The sequence below is a fragment of the Canis lupus genome, chromosome 11 (assembly GCF_003254725.2).
Source record: "Canis lupus dingo isolate Sandy chromosome 11, ASM325472v2, whole genome shotgun sequence".
Taxonomy (NCBI): domain Eukaryota; kingdom Metazoa; phylum Chordata; class Mammalia; order Carnivora; family Canidae; genus Canis; species Canis lupus.
This window is the reverse complement of record NC_064253.1, coordinates 2,769,918-2,795,614: the sequence shown is the minus strand read 5'-3', so window position 1 is coordinate 2,795,614 and position 25,697 is coordinate 2,769,918. Positions and strand designations below refer to the sequence as shown.

Genomic DNA, 25,697 nt, shown 5'->3' with positions numbered 1-25,697 from the left:
CTTAAAAATACTATTACTTAGGTATAACTTGGTTAGGAACATGTTAAGTTTATAAGGTAATTTCAAGGAAGTGACAATTTAGATATGGTGACAGCCTATCCAGGAATACAGTATGTCTCTCTGTTCATCCTTCTTTATATATCTACGTAAGCTTAGCAAAATAAACTTCATAAATAAAAATTATAGTTTTCCTTAAGTAGGTGCTATACATTTCTTATTTGGTTGATCTGTAGGTATTTAATTTGTGGTTGTTGCAGGAGTCTCATTTCTCATGGCTTCTTTTCCTTCCTTCAGCTCTCCCTCCTCTGGATCCTGCCTATCTCCTAGGAAGGACGGCGCTGGAAGGAAAGAGAAGGCAATGGCTGTTGGGCCTCTGCCATCAGCAGCTCAGGTGAGCTCATCTTTCTCTCTGAACCTTCTCCCTTACTCCTTACCACTTACTTATTCCTGTGCTGTGTGGGGGCATCACTGCAGAGGATGGGGCTGCTGAGGTCTCCAAATGCTGGATACTTCCCACACTGCCTGTTAGTCATGAAAGATGATCTGGGTGCTTATAGGGAACATAAAAGAGGTCATATCTCTACAAGATACAGTCAGGATGATTATACGTGAACGTGATAGTAAGTATGGCAGGTACCCAGATTGTCAGTGTTCCAAGATTTGTGGCAACCAGGAGAAGTAGGGTGGGATGGATATAACTGGACAAGATTTGCTATCCTGGAGTTAAAGTGTCCCAAGTTTAAATCCTGACTCTACTATCGATGGCTGCATTGTCTTGGGTGAGTAACCTGAATTCCCTGAAGTTCCCTCATGGTGATGACAGACACCTACTTGATATTACTAAGCATTTCATGTGGCTTATTTCATTTAGTAATACGTACCTCATAGGTTTGTTGAACGTTCAAGGGAAATAATGTAAGTAAAAAGTGCCCAGCATGGTTACTGTAATGTTAGAGGGTACTTGGTAAGGCATTCTTAGCATTATTTTAGCTTGGCATTTTAGTTTTGGAGGTGGAGCAAATGGAGCAGTGACTGGTAATGAGAGGGAATCAGATACAAAGTTTGGGGTCAAGTATTAGGAAGGGGGAGTTTGTGTGTCTGGCAGGGTGATAGGCATGGGGGTGGAAGAGGAAGAATTTTGATAAGGGAGTCAGCATGTTCCTAGCTTTTCTAGGAAGAAGCTAAAGGAAATCAGGTGGTGAAAAAGTAGTGAGGAGCCCAGGGCTTTTTGCCCTGAGAGATCACTTTGAAAATGGAACCTGCTAGGGGTACCTGGGTAGCTCAGTTGGTGAAGTGTCTGCCTTCAGCTCAGGTCATGATCCTGGTCCTGTATTGGCCTCCTTGCTCAGCAGGGAGCCTGGGTCTCCCTCTCCCTCTGCTGCTCCCCCTGCTTATACTTTCTCTCTCTCAAATAAATAAATAAATAAAAATTTAAAAAATAGAAAGAATATGGAACCTGCTAGTTTTTACTAGAACCTTAAGTTGTTGCTTCTCTGGAAAAAGAAGGAGAAATCAAGGGGACTTGGCCCCAGGAGACCTTCAGTTTTTTTGTTTGCTTTAAGGTTAGGCTTACTTAACTTTGCAGTCCCACAAGACTCGTGGTGTTTTCTCTATTCATAAGATCATGTATTAGGGTTCTCTCAGATATGTCACTTGTGTATTTATCAAAAGAAACAGTTTAAAAAAGGCTTCATGGAGACAAGTACTAACTGTTGTGATTTCTTTTTGTACTACTTTCTCTCCTTAGTATTATCAAGCTCAGTTATAAAAGGCGATATAACTCAAAAAATAGGCGGAAGAAAGAGGGAGTTTCTGGAAAAGAAGGTTTGGGAGGGAGTGTTCAGAAGATTTTGGTTGATGAAGGTTGTCTTTTGATTGTCAGGAGCCTTGATTTTACTTTATTTAGTTAAAATAGGGTTAATTGAGTTTTTAAATTAGCTTTTTTTTCCAGGTGTAATTTTACATAAAATAATCCATTTTAAGCATATTAAATTCATCGAGTTTTGACAAATTTATGCACTAACATAATCACCACCCCAATCAAGCTATGGAATGTTTTCATTACTCCAGAAAGTGTCATCACCCCCTTCTGTTCACATCCCCGGCCCCAGGCAATCACTGGTTTGATTTCTGAATACCTTAGTATGTGTTTCCTAAAAACAAGCTTTTCATTTTATTTTACCAGAATACAATTAACAAGTGAGGACACTGCCATGGACATGGTTAGCTAATCTACAAACCTTAACACATATTTTGACACAAATGTCCTTTATCTGGTCCAGGACCCAATCCAGATCATAACTGGCATTGAGCTGTCACATTTCCTTAGCCTCCCTTAACCTGGAACAGCTCCCCAGTCTTTGTCTTGGATGATCTAGACAGTTACACCTGGGATGTATCAGTGAAGCATTTGAACTGTTCTACTTTTTCCATCTTTCCTTTGTAGGCTGATGATGTGACTATGAATCCCCCAAGTATGACTTGTATTTGCTTTTAAGCTTTTCTTTTTCTGAATATACATACTAGGCCTGTTACAACTATCCTCAAAAATAAGCATGGATGTACATTCTTCAGGCCTTTTAAATACGTTTATATCCTTGCCCAGTTTTATAGTGGGTGGTTTGTATATAAAAGAAGCCTTTTATGCAGGATTTGATACTAATCCTTTGCCATAAATTGTCAATATTATTTATTCCCTGTCATTTCTTTTAAATTTGTTTATAACATCTGCTACAAATAAGTTTTGAAGTTTTATGCAGTTACCTTTCCTCCCCTTTGTTTGGCTTTGGAATCATGCTATGAAAGGCTTTCTGTATCTAACATTATATAAATATTTTTCTAGATTTTCTATTAGTTTTATCATTTTAAATTGACATATTTTAAATTCTCTGAGCTATCTGGAATTTATTGTATATAATGTGAGGTCGGAATTTAACTTCATTTAACAATGTGGTATAGCATTTCATCATCCATCCATTTGCTAAATAGGGAGTACGCACCTGCCTACCACGCATTAGGCAGTATTCTGGACTTTGGGAAAATGGCAGTGAGACAGACTAGGTCCCTTTCTCCTAGATCCTGCCTTACAGAAAGGGGAGGCAGGAGAGAAGAAGGAATAATTACTGAGGAAATAATAAGCACCTAATAATTACTGTTAGGTGCTGTGATAGCCACACAGCAGGGCAGCATGGTGGAGTTTAATGTCTGTTTTAGCTGGGCAGAGCCAGAGTTGACACTCTTGAGGAGATGGAATTCCAACTGATGTAATATCCTGAATAATCTGCTGCTTCTCCATAGATTGGAAATGCTGCCTTTAATGTATACTATATTTATATATATATTACACAAGTTTTTCTGGATTCCGCTCAATTCCTGCTGCTATTCCTGCTATATAATACACTATTTTGTTTTAGAATTTGTTATTTCATAAATGAAATGTTATTTCATTTCAAATTTTTAATTCCTGCACTGCTCTTTTACATTTATTGTTATAGTTAAATTTTATTAACTATTACCAAGTTCTAATAGTAAGTTAAAAAGTATGCAATTCTTGGGACACCTGGGTGGCTCAGCAGTTGAGCGTATGCCTTCAGCTCAAGGCGTGATCCCGGGATTTGGGATCAAATGCCACATCAGGCTCCTTGCAGGGAACCTGCTTCTACCTCTGCCTATGTCTCTGCCTCTCAATCTGTGTCTCTCATAAATAAATAAAATCTTTTTTTAAAAAAGTATGCAATTCTGATTTGAATTCCATTAAATCTATATCAATTTGAGGAAGACAACCATCTTTTACAAAGTTTACTTTTCCTATTGAATAAGAAAAAACTACCCTTCATTTTATTCAGATCCTTTATTATGGCTTTTAAGTCTGATCACAAGAATCTTGCATATTCCTATTAAGCGTATTCTGAGGTTTCATTTTTTGTTGCTATTGTGATTGCGGTTTTTTTAAAAAACTGGATTGATGGGGCACCTGGGGGGCTCATTTGGTTAAGCCTCTGACTCTTGGTTTTGGTGCAGCTATGATCTCAGGGTCATGGATTAAGCCCCACATTGGGCTCTGCACTCTGCAAGGAGTCCACTTGAGATTCTCTCCCTCTGACTCTGCAACACCCCCAACCCACAGGCTCATGTAGACATGTGTTGTCTCTCAAATAAATGAATAAATAAATCTTAAATAAAAATCAGATTGCTGAGAATTATATCTGAGACATTTTATTGCTGTAGTGCATCAAATTTCATCACTGTCATTACTTTTTTTATAAATTATACTTTGATCATTTAAAATATTCCCATTTATCCCATTTGATCCTCAGTCTTTTCAAAGATAACAATAGCAAAAAGTCTGTATCTTTAGGTTCAAGGAAACCTTTTACACAAATCAGACCATGAAGCTGCTATTTCAAACACCATGAGTTACTTTACCCTGTGCTTTTTAAAAAAAATTTTTTTTTAAAGACTTTATTTATTTATTCATGATAAGAGAGAGAGCGAGAGAGAGAGGCAGAGACACAGGCAGAGGGAGAAGGAGGCTCCATGCTGGGAGTCTGACGTGGGACTCGATCCTGGGACTCCAGGATCATGCCCCAGGCCAAAGGCAGGCACCAAACCGCTGCGCCACGTTAGCCTTTTAAAATGCTCTTACTTTCCTAAATCATTCAGGAGCCCGTCTACAGGTCAGAGGTCCACAGGATATTTCATAAGAGAGACCAGCTCTGGGACACTCTTGGGAGCTTTGCACTAAAGCCAATGGGAATCCAGGGAAGGGGGGAAGACAGCCCATAGGAGTCAGAATCTGGGCTTTTAATTTTGCCCAATATATTCAGCTAATGAGGCAATTTTTGAAAAACAACAAAAAAAGGTACATTAATTTTTGGAAAGAGAATATCCTATTTCTGATGTTACCTTTTTCTCTAAGAAGGGGCTTATAAAGCATAAGCCCCTTGTATGCTTCCACGTACATTCTACTTTATCTGATACTCGTATGTTCTCAGCCCAGTTTCTTTTTTCTTTTTTCTTGCATTTTTTATTTGCACTGGCCTGCTGTATCTTGTCTCTGCCCACCCCCCACCCCCCCACACACACTTTTTAACTTTCTGGTGCTTTAGGTATGTCTCTTGTATGTCCTAGATTTGAAACCAATTTTAGTGTTTTTGTCTTTTTTTAATATTTTTTTTATTTTTTAAAGATTTTATTTATTTATCAGAGACAGAGAGAGAGAGAGAGAGAGGCAGAGACACAGGCAGAGGGAGAAGCAGGCTCCATGCAGGGAGCCCAATGTGGGACTCGATCCCGGTCTCCAGGATCACGCCCTGGGCTGAAGGCGGCGCTAAACCGCTGAGCCACCTGGGCTCCCCGTGTTTTCATCTCTTAATAGAGAAAGTCAACTTATTCATGTATGTTGTTATACAAGTATCTTTTTCTGATTATCTATTTATTTTTATTATGGTTTCCTGTTTCCTTTCTTTACATTCGTTAAACTGATGCTTTTTCTTGGTTCCTTTCATAAAATGGAAATTCTGCTGTGTAATGTTGTCCTACAAGTAGCTACCTCTACATCTCTTGACAATATTTGTAAGTGACTTTTAACATTTTATGTTGATATAGTTGATTAAATATTAGGAGAAAATAATGAGGTAGAAAGAGAATGAACTCTGTTTCAGTGCTGAACTTTTTCTAGAAGTTCACAGCAAGCAGGATGTAAAATACACACATTTCTTGGACGTGGGCTACGTCCCGTCTCTGGCATCCAGGCCTTTTCTCCCCTTTCCCCATTTACATGGTACAGCGCTCTCTGTCCTTAGTTGAAAGCCTCCCCATGGCTTTATCCCTGTTCCCTGGTCCTTACTTCTTTCCATACTCTCCTCTCCCATCTTTTCCACATAAGTCTGAAGTAATTCCATCTAACTGCTTCTGACTCCTTATCTTCCACTGTAAGCTAACTTCTGCCTTCAGCACTCTGTTGAAATTAGCTCATTTTCCAACTGGCAACTCTCTTTCAGTTTGGCCTACTCCCTCCTCCCAGACCTGCAGTCCTGAATCTCCTTTCTCTCCCTCCCCCCAGCCCACATTCTCACACGCTCTGATGGAGGTTGGCTGCAAGGGTTCTTTTCTTGGCCTTCTCCTCTCACAACACAAGGAGAGAGGTGACCTTGGGTTTGAGTCCCAGCTGTGAGATTGTGGAAAAGTTATTTAACTATTTTGATCTTCAGATTCCTCATCTGGAAAATAACTTTGGTGCTAAAAATCTAATGGGTTGTCATATCGATTAAATGAGGTGAGGTGTGTGAGTCTCCTATTAGTGCAAAACTCAGTACAAATGTGAAACTCGGGTTAGTGCTCCCTCCTTGTACTAGTCAGGCTTCTTCCAAGAAACATAACCATAAAAAAAAAAAAAAAAAAGGAAAGAAACATAACCATAGGCTGAAGCGTACCCATGATCTGCACTCTGTGGTCTGGAGGCCAGGAAAGTCAGGGTGTAGTTCTACTCCCAACCTGGAGGCCTGAGATCAGGACTGAGGGTGTAAGTACTGGTCCAAGTCTGAAGGCACAAGAGCTAAGAGACCATCTGAGGGAGGGAGCTGGTGGCTGTCAGAGCTCAAGCAGAGCCAGCAATTAGTCCTTCCTCAGCCTTTTTGTTCTGTTTGGCACTGGATGTGCCCTCTCACACTGCTGAGAGCTGATCTTGATTCAGTCTACTGATTCACTGGGAGCACCCTCACAGAAACATCTAGAAATAATGCTTTACTAGCTCTCTGGGCATACCTTAGCCCATCAAGCTGACACATAAAATTAACCATCACACTCATTAAACAGATACTGAATGCCTATTATGTTTTACTTCCTAGTCTGAGGGCTAGAGAACAAGGCTGAAATGGGCTTATGAATTCAAAATGACACTTTCAAGTCAAGCTGGGTGTTTTCTTGGTCCTTTCAACCATATTCTACAAGTATCCTGTTTGTACATGCTTTCCCTCCAGGAACTGGGATTCCACCTATTCAGCAAAGCCGGAAATTCCATGTGCAGCCTTGACAACACTGAGCCTTGCGGGGCTCTGAAGACCCGGCTCTGAGTTCTCCTGGTCTCCTTGCCCCAGCCCAGCAGGAAAGGCACCCTCCCCAGCTAGCTGTACTGTCAGCCAGACCAGGTGCACTCCTCCCAGTCCAGTCCTCAACCTGATGGGTTTCGCGTCTCTGGAACAGCCCGGGAAATTGTTCAAACAAGCTGGCTGCATCTTCCCACAGCAACCCTGCATATTCACCTCACTCTCCTGTCATTACAAAGCCCCTCTGGGTCACAAGTGCAGCCCCTTGGTGGCCCTGCATACGGAGGAATTCCTCCTTCCCTGGGCTGATAAACTGCTCAGTGCCTTCTGTCTGGTGCTGGGTGTCATGTGTTCAGTCATCTTGTACTCTGCAAGGCGGGGATCCCTCCTTTACCAATGGGGTAAATGGGAGGCCATCAAAACAGCACCTATCCTTCTCCAGTGGAAATCTAGAACAGCCTCAGTGCCTTTCCTATTACTCCCTAGTACCTCCTCTTCCTGTCTTTACATGCCAAAGCACTTTCTTTTTCTTTGAGAGAGAGCGCACGATGGGTGGAGGTAGGGAGAGAGGCAGAAGGAGAGAGGGAATCTTAAGTAGGCTCCATGCCCAGCATGCAGCATGGCACAGGATTCAATCTCACGACCCTGAGATCATGACCTGAGCTGAAATCAGGAGTCAGATGCTCAATTGACTGAGCCATCCAGGCGACCCCAAGCACTTCTGGTATTACATTTATTCATGATATTGTACATTATTTCATGATAATGTACATTTTTTGTTGAGTTTCTTTTGGCAGGTAACACATTTTTCTCACACAGATCTCTTTGTCTTGTCTCTTCTAATGCTGCTTTTTTCCCCCCACTTCCCTCAGGGGGTTTTATTGGCATAATCCTTTGAGCAGGAATTTATAGTTTCAGGAGTCAGTGACATTCCGGAATGTGTCTGTGAATTGCACTTGGGAGGAGTGGATTCGTCTGGATTCTGCTCAAAGGAACTTGTATGAGACAGTGGTGCTGGAGGACAGGGACTTGGCTTCACTAGGTAAGGATCTCTCGTTATAACTCAAAACCTCCCTACTGACATTGTGCCCCACCTACTGACACTTGTGTAACCGCTGAAATTGAGGAATTTGCAGTTGCAGTCCAAACAGTGATAGGTCATTGTTTGAGGATAGTTGCTTGTGTCCTCTTTGGACATAGAATGGAAAATGGAAGCTTCAGAAGGCCTGAAGGGGAAGGGACAGGACAGGTACTGGAAGTGGTTTTTACACTTAGTTCAGAAGCCAAATTTAGTGTCTCTCCTCCTGAGCAGGGCATCAGCTTTCCAAATCAAATGAGATTTCTCAGCTGGAACTGGAAGAATGAGCTGGATGACAAAAGAACTTTCACCGTGCCTCTCTCCAGGTACGGATCAGGTTGCAGGGACTTGTCACTAGGTGTGTCCCCGTGGGAGAAATCACTGCAGAGCTTCATGGGTCTCCTGGGGAGACCTGCACCCCTGAACTGTCTTCTCTCAAAGGCCTCTATGTTACTAACACCACTCATCCTCCTTCGGTCTTACAAAAGTCCTCACTATGGAAGGAGGTGATACTGTAGAGGGTTAAATGAGTTACTACATTTTAGCACTTATTATAATTGCCTTGAACATCCATAAATGTGACCAATTATTATTGCCTCTCTGTCTTCATCTGTACTTTGAATCTCTCTCTTTCTTCCTCCACTTAATATTCTCTTTCCTGTTTCACGAGTCTTTCTTCTCAGCCATTACCTATATCCGTGGCTTTCTTTCCCTTCTTCATTTAAACCCTTGTCAGTTTTCTTAAAGGAAACTAATGTTTTTATCCCTGAGTTGCAAACTTGTATACATGTTTTATTGTCTGCATTTAAAACAAATAAAGATGACTTTAGCCTTGTTATTTTCACCAGTAACCTCATATTTTATACATTTCCTTTCTCATTCCTAAATTTTCAATCTGCATCCCATTCTCTGCTAAGCATTTAATGCCTCTCAGTGTTTGTTAACTGGTTTCTAATCCCCCTCACAAATGAAGTTTCTGTTAGAGGTTATTGCTGACTTTTCTCTGAAAAAATACATTTTACAGCCTTATATTCTCTATTCAATATGAAAGTATTGATCACCATTTCTTCTTATGCATTTTCTAAAGAGACAGGCACTTTTTTTTTTAAACTCTAGATAGTGTATGGCTACCTAAGTATAAAGCAATAAAAGAGATCAGTAAAAGAACACACCAACAGGAACAAAGAATCTTATGAACATGGCTACTAGTTTCCAGGAAGCTTTTTAAAGAACAGGATTTTACTATAATCACTTGCTACACAATGCACAACTTTGGATATTTTATGCCTTTTAATGCTAATTTATTACGTATAAAATGATCCCTTAAGATAGCTTTAATTGCCTTTACTATAGACTTTGTGGATTTGATTACTATTGCTATTTATATTTATATTTATTCTTATGTAATAACCTATTTATTCAGCATTTTGTGAACATTAGGCCCTGTTCCTAGCACTGTGGATATAGCAATAAATAAGACAGGTGGTTTCCACATGGATATTATACTCTAGTAGAGGAGACCATAATAAAGCAAGCAAGCATGGAGGGGGAAGGAAAGGACAGGAATGAAAAGCATAAAGTCCTAGTGCTCTGTGGAAAAAGCAATAAGCATAAGGGAACTAGATCAGTTAACAGCAGCTTATTTCAGAGGGAGTGATCAGAGAGGGCCTCTCCTTAAAGATGGCTGTTGAACACATAACTCACAAAGTGATGGGCCATGTGGCAGACTATGCTGGGCCCAAGGAACAGCAGGTGCAAAGACCCTGTGGTTGACTATTGACTACATGGCCTTGTTTGAAGGGAAAAGTACCAGGAGATATGAAGATTTCCTTAAACTTACTCTTTCCATTCTTCTTTGAAAAAAATTTCTATTATATTCTTAAATTTCTATGAAACTTCTCATTCTGAGTGTTCCTTTTTCCTTAATAGCAATCTTTTTTTTAGGATTTTATTCATTTATTCATGAGAGACAGGGATGGGGCAGGGACACAGGCAGAGGGAGAAGCAGGCTCCATGCAAGGAGCCCAATGTGGGACTCGATCTGGGACTCCAGGATCACGCCCTGGGCCGAAGGCATGCACCAAACCACTGAGCCACCCAGGGATCTCCAATAGCAATCTTTTTTTAATGGATTCATTGATTTCTCAATGAGAAGTATTGTATGAGAATATTTAGGTTATTTTTTTGTTTGTTTTGTTTTTGGTATATGTATGCAGCATTTCCCCCTTGTTCTCTAGATTATGTCGGTGGTTTTAATATGCCTTTTTCAGTATCCCACTGTCATTTTGGTGGGTTTCCTGGAGGCAGCAGAGGCAAACGCATGTATTTTTGATTCTGGATTTTTCTGTCCTTTACTGGTCTTCCAACTTCCCCATTGAGCTAAATCCTAAAGACTCTTCCTTTGTTTATGATTGTATTTCATACTACATTTGCCTGGTCTCTCTGAATCTCTGTCTAGTCACAAGTATGCAGGCTTACTGAGCTGTCACGGTTGAGCGTACTTTGCCTTATATCCCCTGCCTGGCATGTTGCCTGCCAGAGTAGGTATTTAATATATGTATGTTAAGTGAATCTTGAATGACATGAAGTAAAATTTTTAGAAATTAGATGAAAATACAGATTTGAAAGCTATCATCCTATCTGTGACATTCATTTCAATGAGTATTATTATCAGGGAGAGGGAATGAGAAGGGTTGCCCCAGCAAGCATGGGTCCCTTAAGGACAAGAAGATGGACTTGACGCCAAAGATGCCCCAGTGAAGGGCAAAGAAAGAGGGATCCCTGGATGGCGCAGCGGTTTGGCGCCTGCCTTTGGCCCAGGGCGGGATCCTGGAGACCTGGGATCAAATCCCACGTCGGGCTCCCAGTGCATGGAGCCTGCTTCTCCCTCTGCCTATGTCTCTGCCTCTCTCTTTCTCTCTGTGTGACTATCATAAATTAAAAAAAAAAAAAAAATTAAAAAAAAAAGAAAGAGTAGTCATGGAGGAGGGAATTTAGAGAGGAGAGCCAAGGGAAGAGAAGCAGTGGGAGTACAGCATGCCAACTAAGAATTAGAAGGTGTTGTTGGCCTTAGCCAGAAGGACGCTTAGGACATGGCTGGGCAAGAGCACTCTTGGTGTAGAGGGAAATGTGCTGGGGTAGATGAGGAAAGGAGCAAACACATAAAGACGTTACAGATGGTCATTTCAGTAGACAGGAAATGGAGAAAGGGTGAGAGCTGAGAGAAGTCAGAGGTCGAGTGCCTCTAGTTTGTTTACCAGCAAATAGACACGAGTGTATTTAGTGGAGCAGAGAGGAGAAACTAAAGACCCAGAAACATGGAGCAAGAGGACAAAGCCCAAAAAATGGGTGATGTGCTAATAACTCCAAGTCTTCTTTTTTCCAGATTTTCTTCAATATTACTGCCAGATTAAGCTACCATTTAGTATGCTTCTGTCCAAAACCAAGACAAGAAAGCAATGGAGGACTGAGTGCTGTGCTCAGCTCTTCCCCAGGCATCATGACTCACTCCCCATAGTCATCCTGTGGAGTAGACTCCCAGCCCCTCTCTCAGAGGGGGAATGACACACCAGAAGTTGAACACAGATTTGTTTTATTTCTGCCTTAGGATTTAATTCTAATTCTGGAACAAAAAGGTTATAACTTTCTTTCCCTGCCTTCCTGTGACTTATTTCCAAGTACATCTAGCAAAGAATAGAACCTCTATGTCCTGGTTTAATTTTTCTTTTCTTTATTTATTCATTCATTCATTCATTCATTTATTTTATAATAAATTTATTTTTTATTGGTGTGCAATTTGCCAACATACAGAATAACACCCAGTGCTTATCCCGTCATGTGCCCCCCTCAGTGCCCGTCACCCATTCAGCCCCACCCCCACCATCCTCCCCTTCCAACACACCTAGTTCCTTTCCTAGAGTTAGGAGTCTTTATGTTCGGTCTCCCTTTCTGATATTTCCCACCCATTTCTTCTCCCTTCCCTTCTATTCCCTTCCACTATTATTTATATTCCCCAAATGAATGAGAACATATAATGTTTGTACTTTTCCGATTGACTCATTTCGCTCAGCATAATACCCTCTAGTTCCATCCATGTTGAAGCGAATGGTGGGTATTTGTCATTTCTAATGGCTGAGTAATGCTCCATTGTATACATAAACCACATCTTCTTTATCCATTCATCTTTTGATGGACACCGAGGCTCCTACCACAGTTTGGCTATTGTGGACATTGCTGCTAGAAACATCGGGGTGCAGGTGTCCCGGCATTTCATTGCATCTGTATCTTTGGGGTAAATCCCCAACAGTGCAATTGCTGGGTCGTAGGGCAGTTCTATTTTTAACTCTTTGAGGAACCTCCACACAGTTTTCCAATGTGGCTGCACCAGTTCAGTTCACATTCCCACCAACAGTGTAAGAGGTTTCCCTTTTCTCCGCATCCTCTCCAACATTTGTGGTTTCCTGCCTTGTTAATTTTCCCCATTCTCACTGGTGTGAGGTGGTATCTCATTGTGGTTTTGATTTGTATTTCCCTGATGGCAAGAGATGCAGAACATTTTCTCATGTGCATGTTGACCATGTCTATGTCTTCCTCTGTGAGATTTCGGTTCATGTCTTTTGCCCATTTCATGATTGGATTGTTTGTTTCTTTGGTGTTGAGTTTAATAAGTTCTTTAAAGATCTTGGAAACTAGCCCTTTATCTGATACGTCATTTGCAAATATCTTCTCCCATTCTGTAGGTTGTCTTTGAGTTTTGTTGACTGTATCCTTTGCTGTGCAAAAGCTTCTTATCTTGATGAGTCCCAAAAGTTCATTTTTGCTTTTGTTTCTTTTGCCTTTGTGGAAGTATCTTCAAAGAAGTTACTGTGGCCAAGTTCAAAAAGGGTGTTGCCTGTGTTCTCTTCTAGGATTTTGATGGAATCTTGTCTCACATTAAGACCTTTCATCCATTTTGAGTTTATCTTTGTGTATGGTGAAAGAGAGCGGTCTAGTTTCATTCTTCTGCATGTGTATGTCCAATTTTCCCAGCACCATTTATTGAAGAGACTATCTTTCTTTCAGTGGATAGTATTTACTCCTTTATCGAATATTAGTTGACCATAAAATTGAGGGTCCACTTGTGGATTCTCTATTCTGTTCCATTGATCTATGTGTCTGTTTTTGTGCCAGTACCACACTGTCTTGATGACCACAGCTTTGTAGTACAACCTGAAATCTGGCATTGTGATGCCCCCAGATATGGTTTTCTTTTTTAAAATTCCCCTGGCTATTCGGGGTCTTTTCTGATTCCACACAAATCTTAAAATAATTTGTTCTAACTCTCTGAAGAAAGTCCATGGTATTTTGATAGGGATTGCATTAAACGTGTAAATTGCCCTGGGTAACATTGACATTTTCACAATATTAATTCTTCCAATCCATGAGCATGGAATATTTTTCCATCTCTTTGTGTCTTCCTCAATTTCTTTCAGAAGTGTTCTATAGTTTTTAGGGTATAGATCCTTCACCTCTTTGGTTAGGTTTATTCCTAGGTATCTTCTGCTTTTGGGTGCAATTGTCAATGGGATTGACTCCTTAATTTCTCTTTCTTCAGTCTCATTGTTAGTGTATAGAAATACCACTGACTTCTGGGCATTGATTTTGTATCCTGCCACGCTGTCGAATAGCCGTATGATTTCTAGCAATCTTGGGGTGGAGACTTTTGGGTTTTCTATGTAGAGTATCATGTCATCGGTGAAGAGGGAGAGTCTGACTTCTTCTTTGCCAATTTGAATGCCTTTAATGTCTTTTTGTTGTCTGATTGCTGAGGCTAGGACTTCCAGTACTATGTTGAATAGCACTGGTGAGAGTGGACATCCCTGTCTTGTTCCTGAACTTAGGGGAAAGGCTCCCAGTGCTTCCCCATTGAGAATGATATTTGCTGTGGGCTTTTTGTAGATCGCTTTTAAGATGTTGAGGAATGTTCCCTCTATCCCTACACTATGAAGAATTTGGTCAGGAACAGATGCTGTATTTTGTCAAATGCTTTCTCTGCATCTAGTGAGAGGATCATATGGTTCTTGGTTTTTCTCTTGCTGATATGATGAATCACATTGATTGTTTTACAAGTGTTGAACCAGCCTTGTGTCCCGGGGATAAATCCTACTTGGTGATGGTGAATAATTTTCTTAATGTACTCTTGGATCCTATTGGCTACTATATTGTTGAGAATTTTTGCATCCATATTCATCAGTCTATAATTCTCCTTTTTGGTGGGGTCTTTGTCTGGTTTTGGAATTAAGGTGATGCTGGCCTCATAGGACAAATTTGGAAGTACTCCATCTCTTTCTATATTTCCAAACAGCTTTAGTAGAATAGGTATGGTTTCTTCTTTAAACGTTTGATAGAATTCCCCTGGGAAGCCATCTGGCCCTGGACTCTTGTGTCTTGGGAGGTTTTTGATGACTGCTTCAATTTCCACCCTGGTTATTGGCCTGTTCAGGTTTTCTATTTTGTCCTGTTCCAGTTTTGGTAGTTTGTGGCTTTCCAGAAATGCATCCATTTCTTCTAGATTGCCTAATTTACTGGCATATAGCTGTTCATAATAAGTTTTTAAAATCGTTTGTATTTCCTTGGTGTTGGTAGTGATCTCTCCTTTCTCATTCATGATTTTATTAATTTGAGTCCTCTCTCTCTTCTTTTTAATAAGGCTGGCTAATGGTTTGTCTGTCTTATTCATTCTTTCAAAGAACCAACTCCTGGTTCTGTTGATCTGTTCCACAGTTCTTCTGGTCTCGATTCCGTTGAGTTCTGCTCGAATCTTTATTAAGTCTCTTCTGCTGGGTGTAGGATCTATTTGCTGTGTTTTCTCTAGCTCCTTTATGTGTAAGGTTAGCTTTTGTTTTTGAGTTCTTTCCAGTTTTTGAATGGATGCTTGTATTGCGATGTATTTCCCCCTCAGGACTGCTTTTGTTGCATCCCAAAGATTTTGAACAGTTGTATCTTCATTCTCAGTTTCCATGAATCTTTTTAATTCTTCTCTAATTTCCTGGTTGACCCTTTCACCTTTTAGCAGGACGGTCCTTAACCTCCACGTGTTTGAGGTCCTTCCAAACTTCTTGTTGTGATTTAGTTCTAATTTCAAGGCATTATGGTCTGAGAATATGCAGGGGACGATCCCAATCTTTGGTATCGGTTCAGACCCGATTTGTGACCCAGTATGTGGTCTATTCTGGAGAAAGTTCCATGTGCACTTGAGAAGAATGTGTATTCAGTTGAGTTTGGATGTAAAGTTCTGTAGATATCTATGAAATCCATCTGGTCCAGTGTATCATTTAAACCTCTCCTTTCTTTGGAGATGTTATGTTTAGAAGACCTATCGAGTGTAGAAAGTGCTAACTTGAAGTCACCAAGTATAAGTGTATTATTATCTAAGTATTTCTTCACTTTGGTTATTAATTGATATATTTGGCAGCTCCCACATTTGGGGCATATATATTGAGGATTGTTAAGTCCTCTTGTTGGGTAGATCCTTTAAGTATGATATAGTGTCCCTCTTCATCTCTCACTACAGTCTTCGGGGTAAATTTTAGTTTATCTGATATAAGGATGGCTACCCCCGCTTTCTTTTGAGGACCATTTGAATGGTAAATGGTTCTCCAGCCTTTTGTTTTCAGGCTGTAGGTGTCCTTCTGTCTAAAATGAGTCTCTTGTAGACAGCAAATAGATGGGTCCTGCTTTTTTATCCAGTCTGAAACCCTGCGCCTTTTGATGGGGTCATTAAGCCCGTTCACGTTCAGAGTTACTATTGAAAGGTATGAGTTTAGTGTCATCATGATATCTATTCAGTCATTGTTTTTGTGGATTGTTGCACTGAACTTCTTCTTAAAGGGGAATTTTAAGAGTCCCCCTTAAAATTTCTTGCAGAGCTGGTTTGGAGGTCACATATTCTTTCAGTTGCTGCCTGTCTTGGAAGCTCTTTATCTTTCCTTCCATTCTGAATGCGAGCTTTGCTGGATAAAGTATTCTTGGTTGCATGTTTTTCTCATTGAGGACCCTGAATATATCCTGCCAGCCCTTTCTGGCCTGCCAGGTCTCTGTGGAGAGGTCTGCTGTTACCCTAATACTCCTTCCCATAAAAGTCAGGGATTTCTTGTCTCTTGTTGCTTTAAGGATCTTCTCTTTATCTTTGGAATTTGCATGCTTAACTATTAGATGTCGAGGTGTTGAACGGTTTTTATTGATTTTAGGGGGGGATCTCTCTATTTCCTGGATCTGAATGCCTGTTTCCCTTCCCAGATTAGGAAAGTTTTCAGCTGTGATTTGTTCAAATACATATTCTGGCCCTCTGGCCCTTTTCGGCTCCCTCAGGAACCCCAATTAAACGTAGGTTTTTCTTCCTCAGGCTGTCATTTATTTCCCTTAATCTATCCTCATGGTCTTTTAATTGTCTCTTTTTTCCTCAGTTTCCCTCTTTGCCATCAACTTGTCTTCTATGTCACTCACTTGTTCTTCCACCTCGTTAACCCTCGTTGTTAGGACTTCAAGTTTGGACTGCATCTCATTCAATTGATTTTTAATTTCTGCCTGATTAGATCTAAATTCTGCAGTCATGAAGTCTCTTGAGTCCCTTATGCTTTTTTCTAGAGCCACCAGTAGCTGTATAATAGTGCTTCTGAATTGGCTTTCTGACATTGAATTGTAATCCAGATTTTGTAACTCTGTGGGAGAGAGGACTGTTTCTGATTCTTCCTTTTGAGGTGAGGTTTTCCTTCTAGTCATTTTGCTCAGTGCAGAGTGGCCAAATCAAGTTGTATTGGGAAAAGGAGAAACAGAGAGGAGAGAAAGAAGGAAAGAAAAGAGAAAAAGAAAAAAGAAAAAGGAAGAAAAAAAAAAGAGAAGAAAAAGAGAAAGAAAAAGAAAGGAAAAAAAAGGGTGGGGAAAGCAAATCAAAAAGAAAAAAAAACAGAAACAAAAACAAAAAAACACACGGGGGAGTATCTTCTGATTCTGTATACCTTAAGCCCCTTGACTTCCCCTGGAACTTGTCCGTCCAGCTGGTCTTCTGGGGTAGGGGCCTGTTGTGCTGATTTTCAAGTATTAGAACTTGGGGGATCCGCTCTGCCCCCTGCCTGGTGCAGGGCTCAGTGGGGGTTGTTTACCCCGTGAGGCTCCCGGAGGAACAACCACAGTGGTGGTGGCCGGCTCTGGAGCCCTGGATTCAGCTCCCACAGTAACTACAGAGCTCTCAGCCTGCAGAGGTCTGGATGCTCTGGGGGTGGGGTCGCTGATCTGCTCAGCTCGGGGCAGGAGTGTCCTTGCTGTCCTGGGCTTCCTGGCCTCTGCATTTCTCGGGGGAGGTCGGATCCTGGGCTGTGTCCTGGCGCCCTGTGCTCCCGGCCTGCGCTGTTGTATTCGCGCTTCCGCCCCGCAGCCCCCACCATGGAGCTGCTGCCTGAGCCCCTCCAACCTGCTCCCGGGTCAAGCCTGCGGGAGCTGCAGCCCTTTAGGGAGCTCGGCACACTCTCCCTGGGGTGCAGGTGTCTGTTACTGTCCCAGGGAGCTTGAGGGCATCCCCGCCCTCTTGGGGTCCTGCTCTAACTCCCTGGGAGCCCCTTTCTGCCCAGGAAGATTGGTGAAGCTCCTGCTTCTCCGGGACGGGGCTCTCCTGTCCTGGGGACTCTCGCCCCAGCCTTAGCCTGGCTCCTCGTGGGGCCCCTCCCCCTTGGAGGCCTTTTGTTTCTTTATTTCTTCCCCCCCCCCCCCCCCCCCGTCTTCATACTTTGATAGAAGTGTGAACTCTTCTCACTGTAGCATTCCAGCTGTTCTCTCTTTAAATCTCAGGCCTAATTGGTAGATTTTCAGGATGATTTGAAGGTTATCCAGGTAATTTGGTGGGGACAGGTGACTTGGGGACCCTACTCTTCCGCCATTTTGCCCCTCCTCCTGTCTCTTATTTATTTTTAAAGATTTTATTTATTTATTCATAAGACAGAGAGAGATGCAGAGACCTAGGCAGAGGGAGAAGCAGACTACCTGAGGGAAGCCTGATGCAGGACTCGATCCCAGGATCCCGGGATCCCAACCTAAGCCAAAGGCAGACACTCAACCACTGAACCAGCCAGGCGTCCCCCAATTTTTCTTTTAGAGGTTTCTTTTTTTACTTTTTCTTTTTTTCTTTTTTTAGAGAGGGAGTGTGTGAGCTGGGGGTGGGGGGTTAAAGGAAGGCGCAAAGGGACAAAGAGAGAGAGAGGCAGCCTCCATGCTCAGCATGGAGGCCACCATAGGGCTCAATCTTAGGACCCTGAGATCATGACCTGAGCCAAAGTGACAAGTCAGATGCTCAGCCAACTGAGCCACTCAGGCACCCTGGATGATTGTTTTCTTTTTCTGTATTAAGGTTTTCTTGTGTACAGTTCTTGAATGCTTCATTAGGTTTTGCCTCTATTTTATAAAAGCTGAGTAGATTTTATTACCAAAGATTATGTCTATAATATAAGAGTTAGGGATTCTCTAACATTTTAAGCTCTACAGGAAGCTACCCTTCACTACCCCTAAATGTAGAAACCTATTATTTGTGTTTTATATATGACTTTGTATCATTCTCAGACATGTCCTGGGTGACAACCTGTGTTTATGTGTGTGTTAACGTATATGTACACATACACACAGAATTTATATTCTATTACGGAGTCTCTATTTACCTTCCTGCTAACCTCAGTCTCCCTCTTGTTTAGTACAGACACATGTCTTTGCCTCCATTAGTAGGAAAGACCATAATAAATGGAGAAGTATCCATAGATTATTGATGCTTTCAAAGGGCAGATCCACACCTGCCTCAGGACCTCAGCACTGGTGGTTTCTTCTGTGTCGGATGCTCTCCCCTCAAGAAGGGGGTCCTTTCTTAGCCCCTAATGTCTTGGCTTCAATATCACCATTTCATTGTGGCCTTTCCTGAAGACTCTATGTAAAATTACTATATTTTACTCTATGTAAAACTATTCCCCTCACCTGTCCTCTTCCCTATTTCCATCTTATTGCTTTTATTTTTTTCTATAAGGTATGCCACTTAATTTCTAAGTATTTTACTTACTTATTATGTTGATTGCCCTTCTTCTCACGGAAATATAAGTTCCCTAAGGCCAGAAATGTGTTTTGTTCATTGTTAGCACCCTAATCAGCACCTGGCTCAGTAGACATTTCTTGAAGAGATATTTCATGTTCAGAGGATCAATCTGGCTGCTATACAGAGAATGCACTGTACAGTAGCAAGAGTATTAAGTAGGAAGCCCACTCAGGTGAATATTAAAATAGTCTGGTGGAGTAGAAGGAATAGTTCATCTACTACACAGGGTACTGAAGAAAGACAAAAAGAAATAAATTGACTTGCCCTAGGAAGAGCAGGACCTGCTGCCTAACTACTGTACCCACCCCAATTCTCTGCAGGCTCCTCACCTCTACTATGACCCATGTCAGCCATAAAGCCTGAAGGATCTGTGTTCTCCCAGACCCCTTGGTCCTGGGAGCTCTTGTTCATGTCCTGATGAGCACCAAAATTATACAGACCCCATAACGAGACATTCTAAGACAATAAGAGAGCATGGGTTTATCACTCAAAAAGTCCTGTTTAGGAAAAAAGGAAGAGAGGGCTGTGATCGTTTGACATAAAATAATAATAGTAATGATAATAGCTAACAATCAATAAACTTTATCCTGGCTCAGCATATTGCTGTGCACATAACAGGTCCTGCTATAGCGAAATAGCAAGCATCAGAAAATCTCATCCAGTTCTGGAAGAGCCAGTTACTGATTCTTAGTGCTCCAGTCCCAATCCCTCAATACTTCACTAATTCTGAGAGCAGCTACCGTGACACTTTTATGTTGTCCAGGGAGACAGTCTGATCTGGGAAAAATAAAATTTCCTCCCCTCTAATTTGTCAAATGTATTGGTCACACTTGGGGAACAATATTAAATAGTAAGCATCCTTTCCTTGATTCTGTTGTTGGTGTGGATTCTAGTGTTTTACATGGCTTATAATTTTGTTTTTGAATCAGGATCCAAGTACCCATTATTTAGATATTATCAAATACTTTCGAAGCATCCATCAGGTTGGTCATATGTCCTTTTCCCCATGCCCTGTTAACATATTAATAGATTCCTAATACTAAGCATTCTGGACCTCCTGGATAAATCTTTTGTTCGAACTGAATAAGTAGTATTTCAGGGATAGTGTAGGAGTGCTTAATTACTAAATCTCTCATATTTAAGAATGTGTCTTGGTTTTCTCTACATATGTATAGAGTACTGGCTATGTGCAATTCTTGAGTCATATTAGTCTTTTCTCAGTGCCTTGCAGATATGGCTTCACTGTCTTTGGCGTCCCATGTTTCTGGAACAATCACTTCAGGTCTGTTTTTTAAAAAAAAATTGTTAATTCATTTTTCTTTTTTTGCAGCAAATCTCCAGACTTAACTTTTAAATTAGATCTCCAAATTCCACAAAGATAATACTGAGTCTTACAATTAAGTATTCTGCAGTACACTGTGATATTTCAACTTAAAATTATTAATATTTTCCAAAATAGCAAATATTTTTTCAAAATAGCAAATATTTTGTTCTCATTTTAGAAATGTTATTATATACAGAATATATAAAATACATGAACTATTTAGCAAAAATCTACATATACCTCTAAGCTCTTAATATAATATTAACCAATTTTTGTTCTAATATCAATACTGTGCAATAGGTGCCATTTAACAGATGAGGAATCAGAAGCACAAACAGGTTAAGTAACCTGCCCAAGGTCACACAGCTAAGTGGAGCCAGGTAGGCTAGCTGTAAAGTTGTCTTAACCATTTTGCCATACTACTTCTCTTTACAGTTCATGATAATAAAGATGAATGAAAATAAGGAAAGCAAACACTCAGGCACTAGAACCCAGATTTAAAATAGAACATTGCTAGTATCTTAGAAATGCTTTGTGTGAGCATCTTCATTCACATCCTCTTACCTCTACCCAAGACATAACCACTCTTCTTACATTTGTGATCATTCCCTTTCCCTCCTTTTCTTTATAGTATTGCCATCCATAAAGGAATCATTTAGTTTTAAAACATTTAGTGTTAGCCTGTTTTTAGACTTTATCTAAATGAACTCTTAATACATATTTTTTGTGTGACTTTCCTTATTTATTCATTCTGATTATTCTGTGTAGCTTTAGTTGGTTAAATGTGCTCTGTCGGTTCAGGCTGCTATAACAGAACACCCAAACTTAGTGGCATAGACATAAGACATCGATTTCTCATAGTTCCTAGAGGCTGGAAGTCTGAGATCAGGGTGGGAGGGGTGCATCACGGTTGGGTTCCTGGTCAGGGCCCTCCTCCTGGTTCATAGACTGCTGCCTTCACACTGCATCCTCACATGATAGCAGAGAGAGGAAGCATGCTCTGTTGTGTGTGTCATTTATAAGGGCTTTACCTTCATGACTTAATGACTTCCAAAGGCCTTCCCCTTCCTAAAGTTATCTTATTGGAGATTAGGCTTCAACACATGAATTTTGAGGAGACAGAAACATGACATCCTTAACATGCATTGTTTTCAATTATTCTATTGAAATAGAATAGAAATCTATTATTTCTTTCTATTCTATTAAATATTTCACAATTTATCCATTATCCATTCTGTTGGTGGCATTTGGGTTGTTTATCCATTCTGTTGGTGTTATCCATTCTGTTGGTGGCATTTGGGTTGTTTCCAGTTTTTTGCTCTTATGTACAATGTTACCTTAAAAATTATGAATTGTGTGCCTTTGCAAAGCAGATTCCTTAAGAGCATGCACCAACTAGTGGGTTTGCTAAATCATAGTCTGTGTGCCTGTTGTATATTACTAGGTCATGTTAAACCTTTTCAAACACCTGAACCAGATTACATTCCCACCAGTGGTATGTCAAAATTCCCATTATAGCACAGCTTTCTCTTTTTTTTAAAGATTTTATTTATTCATGAGACACAGAGAGAGAGAGGCAGAGACACAAAGAGAGATGTAGGCTTCCTACAGGGAACCTGATGTGGGACTCAGTCCTGGACCCAGGGATCACGCTCTGAGCCAAAGTCAGACGCTCAACCACTGAGCCACTCAGGCATCCCTAGAGCACTGCTTTCTACATTGGGCAAGCTATCTGCACTTTTCAATTTTGTTACTCAGGTGGAAGTGGTAATAGAATCTAACTGGAACTTTAATTTGCCCTCCCCTGCTTACTGTTGAGATTGGTTATCTTTGCTTATTTACTCACCATTAGGTGTCCTTTTTAAAGTGCCTATTTAAGTCTTTTGCCCATTTTTCTGGTGGACTTAGTGTTCCACAAACATTGTTTTCCAGATTATGGAAAACAGATTCTAGTCCTGTATTGTGTGGGCCATGTATTGCAAAGATCTCCTCCCAATGACACTGTTTTTGTTTTTCCTTTTTGATGCCTTTTGATTGAAAGCATTTCATTATTTTTCCAGTGTTTACTTTCATGTGTTTTTTTTATGTTTTTCCTCATTCTCATTTTTACTATTTTAAAAATTTATTTCTTGAACCTCTACATAGTTTCCAAATTTGATATTTTCTGTGTGTTATCTTTGAACAGGGGAAGTTCTTGTATTTGTCTAATAATGTGAATGGATCCTTTGGCCTTTATGTTGTTTATTGGGTACAGTTTTAGTTGGACAGTTGGATATGATAGAGTGATGGGGCAGGAGGCAGTTTCCAGTTCATTTGTTGAGTGTTGATACTAACATTTGGTTGAATAGGTCCTTTCTGCAGTTACCTGGTGGTGTGTGTGTTTTAGAAGTGGAGATTGCGAGGCTTGCCACTTCTTCTCTTTCTTTATATAAGTAGGCCAGGTTGCAAGGAGGTCCAGTTAATGCATACCTCATGCTTCGTAGTAAAGCCTCCTGCCCACAGGCCTTTGGTTTGTTGGTTCAGTGTTGATCTTGGCTCTGGTAATTTTGATCAAGCTGACAGCTGATTTTCAGATTTTAGTTTTCTGTCCTCTGCCTCCCATTGTTGCCAAGCCATTTTGTCTAGGATAAGAAGTGGATCTGAGAAAATAAAATCTGAGTGGCCACAGAGTCCTTCAGTCCTATTTCAAGCAGCTCAACAGATCCTACTTTGCCTTTCCCTGCCACCAGTTCACATCTCTAATGAATGGATATTTTGGACAGGGTAGGGCCTTGTAGGACTCTCTTACCTGAAAAGAATGAGAAACTTATAATCTGTTGGAAGTTGTTGGTGGGGGAGGGGAGAACTTTAGATTGTGTCATCCTCCCTTAAGTTTCAAGTAGGTTGTGGTTTCTTATGTTCCAAACAAGCATATTCCCTAAGGGTAGTTTATGTGTATTATCCTACTTTATCCTCATCAGATTATTTTTATCATATTTTATATGTGAAAACTCAAGCCCGGAGAAACAATTAGTTGAGAGGGTAAGTTAACAGCCAGGGTTTAAACCCAAGCATATCTGATTCCAGAGCCAACATCTTTCACAGTGTCACACTGTGATGTTGTACAATGATTCAGTGTCAGAATTAGCGGCAGCACTGCAGGGGGAAAAAAACTGCTGATGGGAATACCAGGCACAATGTGGCAGGGCTTTCTGCTCTGCCTCCCCTGATCCCAGCTTGTCTGTAGATTTCCTCTTTATTGCATCTTCATTATTCAGCCTTGTCAAGTGGTCAGTGATTTCAATGTCCATTCCTCTTGTATACATAAGCTTACTCTTTTCTTTGCTTAACACCTCCTCTAGCTCTCCTGTTATTTATGAACGAGTTCACTGTTCTTTCCCTTCCTTCTGTTTTTCTTCCAAATTATAGGGACATTTTTGAAAGCTCTCACACGTGTCCTATAGTCAGTCTGTTTCTTTCTCTCATTCCCACCTTATGTAGTTTTCTGTCTCCCAGCACAGAAACCAATGTATGTTTGAATTTCTTATTTTTTTCAGACTAGGACACAAGACTTGAAACCAAAGAATCAACTACAAAGCTCAGCATTACTGAAGATTTATCCTATGGGGTAATAATGGAAAGGGAAGGTCTCTGGCCTTCTTTAGGGGAAGCCTGGGAACCTGATAATTGGTTAGATGGGCAACAGAAAAATCAGGACAGACATCTGCACCAAGTGGCCATTACTCATAAGGAAACCCTCCCTGAGAGGAGGACACGTGGAGATCATGAATTTGACAGGTGTTCTAGTCAGGGGTCAGTCCTAGATATACAACAAAGTACTCCTGTGGGACAAAATTTCCATAATCAGAATTCACATGAAGAGGACACTAAACCGAATTCTGAATTAATTAAAACTCAAAGTATGTTTGTAGGAAAGAAAATCTATGAATGTAATGAATGCGGGAAAACCTTCAGCCAGAGCTCATCTCTTCTTAAGCACCAGAGGATTCATACTGGGGAGAAACCCTTTAAGTGTAATGTATGTGGGAAGCACTTCATTGAACGCTCCTCCCTTACTGTACATCAAAGAATTCATACTGGGGAGAAACCTTACAAATGTAATGAATGTGGGAAAACGTTCAGCCAGAGCATGAACCTTACTGTTCATCAAAGAACTCACACTGGAGAGAAACCCTATCAGTGTAAAGAGTGTGGAAAAGCTTTCCGTAAGAATTCATCCCTTATTCAACATGAAAGGATTCATACTGGAGAGAAACCATACAAATGTAACGAATGTGGGAAAGCTTTTACCCAAAGCATGAATCTTACAGTGCATCAGAGAACTCACACAGGAGAAAAACCCTATGAATGCAACGAATGTGGGAAAGCCTTCAGTCAGAGCATGCACCTTATTGTACATCAGAGAAGTCATACTGGAGAAAAACCCTATGAGTGCAGTGAATGTGGAAAAGCCTTTAGTAAGAGCTCTACCCTTACTCTACATCAACGAAATCATACTGGAGAAAAACCCTACAAATGTAACAAATGTGGGAAATCCTTTAGCCAAAGTACATACCTTATAGAACACCAGAGACTTCACTCTGGAGTAAAACCTTTTGAATGTAATCAGTGTGGAAAGGCTTTCAGTAAGAATTCATCTCTCACTCAACATCGGAGAATTCATACTGGAGAGAAACCTTATGAATGTATGGTATGTGGGAAACATTTCACTGGGAGATCTTCCCTTACTGTACATCAGGTTATTCATACTGGAGAGAAACCTTATGAATGCAATGAATGTGGAAAGGCCTTTAGCCAGAGTGCATACCTTATTGAACATCAAAGAATTCATACTGGTGAGAAACCCTATGAATGTGATCAGTGTGGAAAAGCCTTCATTAAAAATTCATCCCTCATAGTGCATCAGAGAACTCATACAGGAGAGAAGCCCTATCAATGTAACGAATGTGGAAAAGCCTTCAGTAGGAGTACAAACCTTACACGACATCAGAGGACTCATACATGAGTTAAGTTTTCATTGGACCCTTCACCAGGATTAACTCTTCAATAATGATCATATAAGTCATGTAACACAGAAACCTAATAAATGTAATAATTTTAGGAATCTTCTGGTTGAAGTATAAATTACTATATCAGATAATACCA

At 40.7% G+C, this 25,697-nt stretch overlaps 3 protein-coding genes across 10 annotated transcripts in view; all 3 read left to right on the top strand.

The window, feature by feature from the left end:
- LOC118349925 (atherin) overlaps window positions 1-25,656 on the top strand; it is a 65,014-nt gene extending 39,358 nt beyond the window's left edge. For 4 of the 8 annotated variants that reach the window (XR_007414202.1, XR_007414203.1, XR_007414198.1 and 1 more), the window contains 3 exons: window positions 295-391; window positions 7,959-8,088; window positions 24,089-25,656. The gene's annotated coding sequence lies outside the window, so the exon portion shown is untranslated. Of the gene's footprint in view, window positions 1-294; window positions 392-6,980; window positions 7,149-7,958; window positions 8,089-8,358; window positions 8,451-24,088 lie in introns of all 8 variants that reach the window. The other 4 variants (XR_007414197.1, XR_007414199.1, XR_007414201.1 and 1 more) reach the window with 4 other exon arrangements.
- ZNF454 (zinc finger protein 454) overlaps window positions 1-25,697 on the top strand; it is a 57,584-nt gene that overhangs the window by 1,714 nt on the left and 30,173 nt on the right. The window contains exon 2 of the mRNA XM_049116494.1: window positions 295-391. The gene's annotated coding sequence lies outside the window, so the exon portion shown is untranslated. The remainder of the gene's footprint in view (window positions 1-294; window positions 392-25,697) is intronic.
- Window positions 24,166-25,656, top strand: ZFP2 (ZFP2 zinc finger protein). The gene has a single exon (XM_025446597.3). The coding sequence runs from the start codon at window positions 24,166-24,168 to the stop codon at window positions 25,555-25,557; it is 1,392 nt and encodes a 463-aa protein (XP_025302382.1). The 3' UTR covers window positions 25,558-25,656.

Coding starts and splice junctions, on each gene's coding strand:
- ZFP2 (XM_025446597.3), top strand. CDS start 24,166: ATGGAAAGGGAAGGTCTCTGGCCTTCTTTAGGGGAAGCCTGGGAACCT.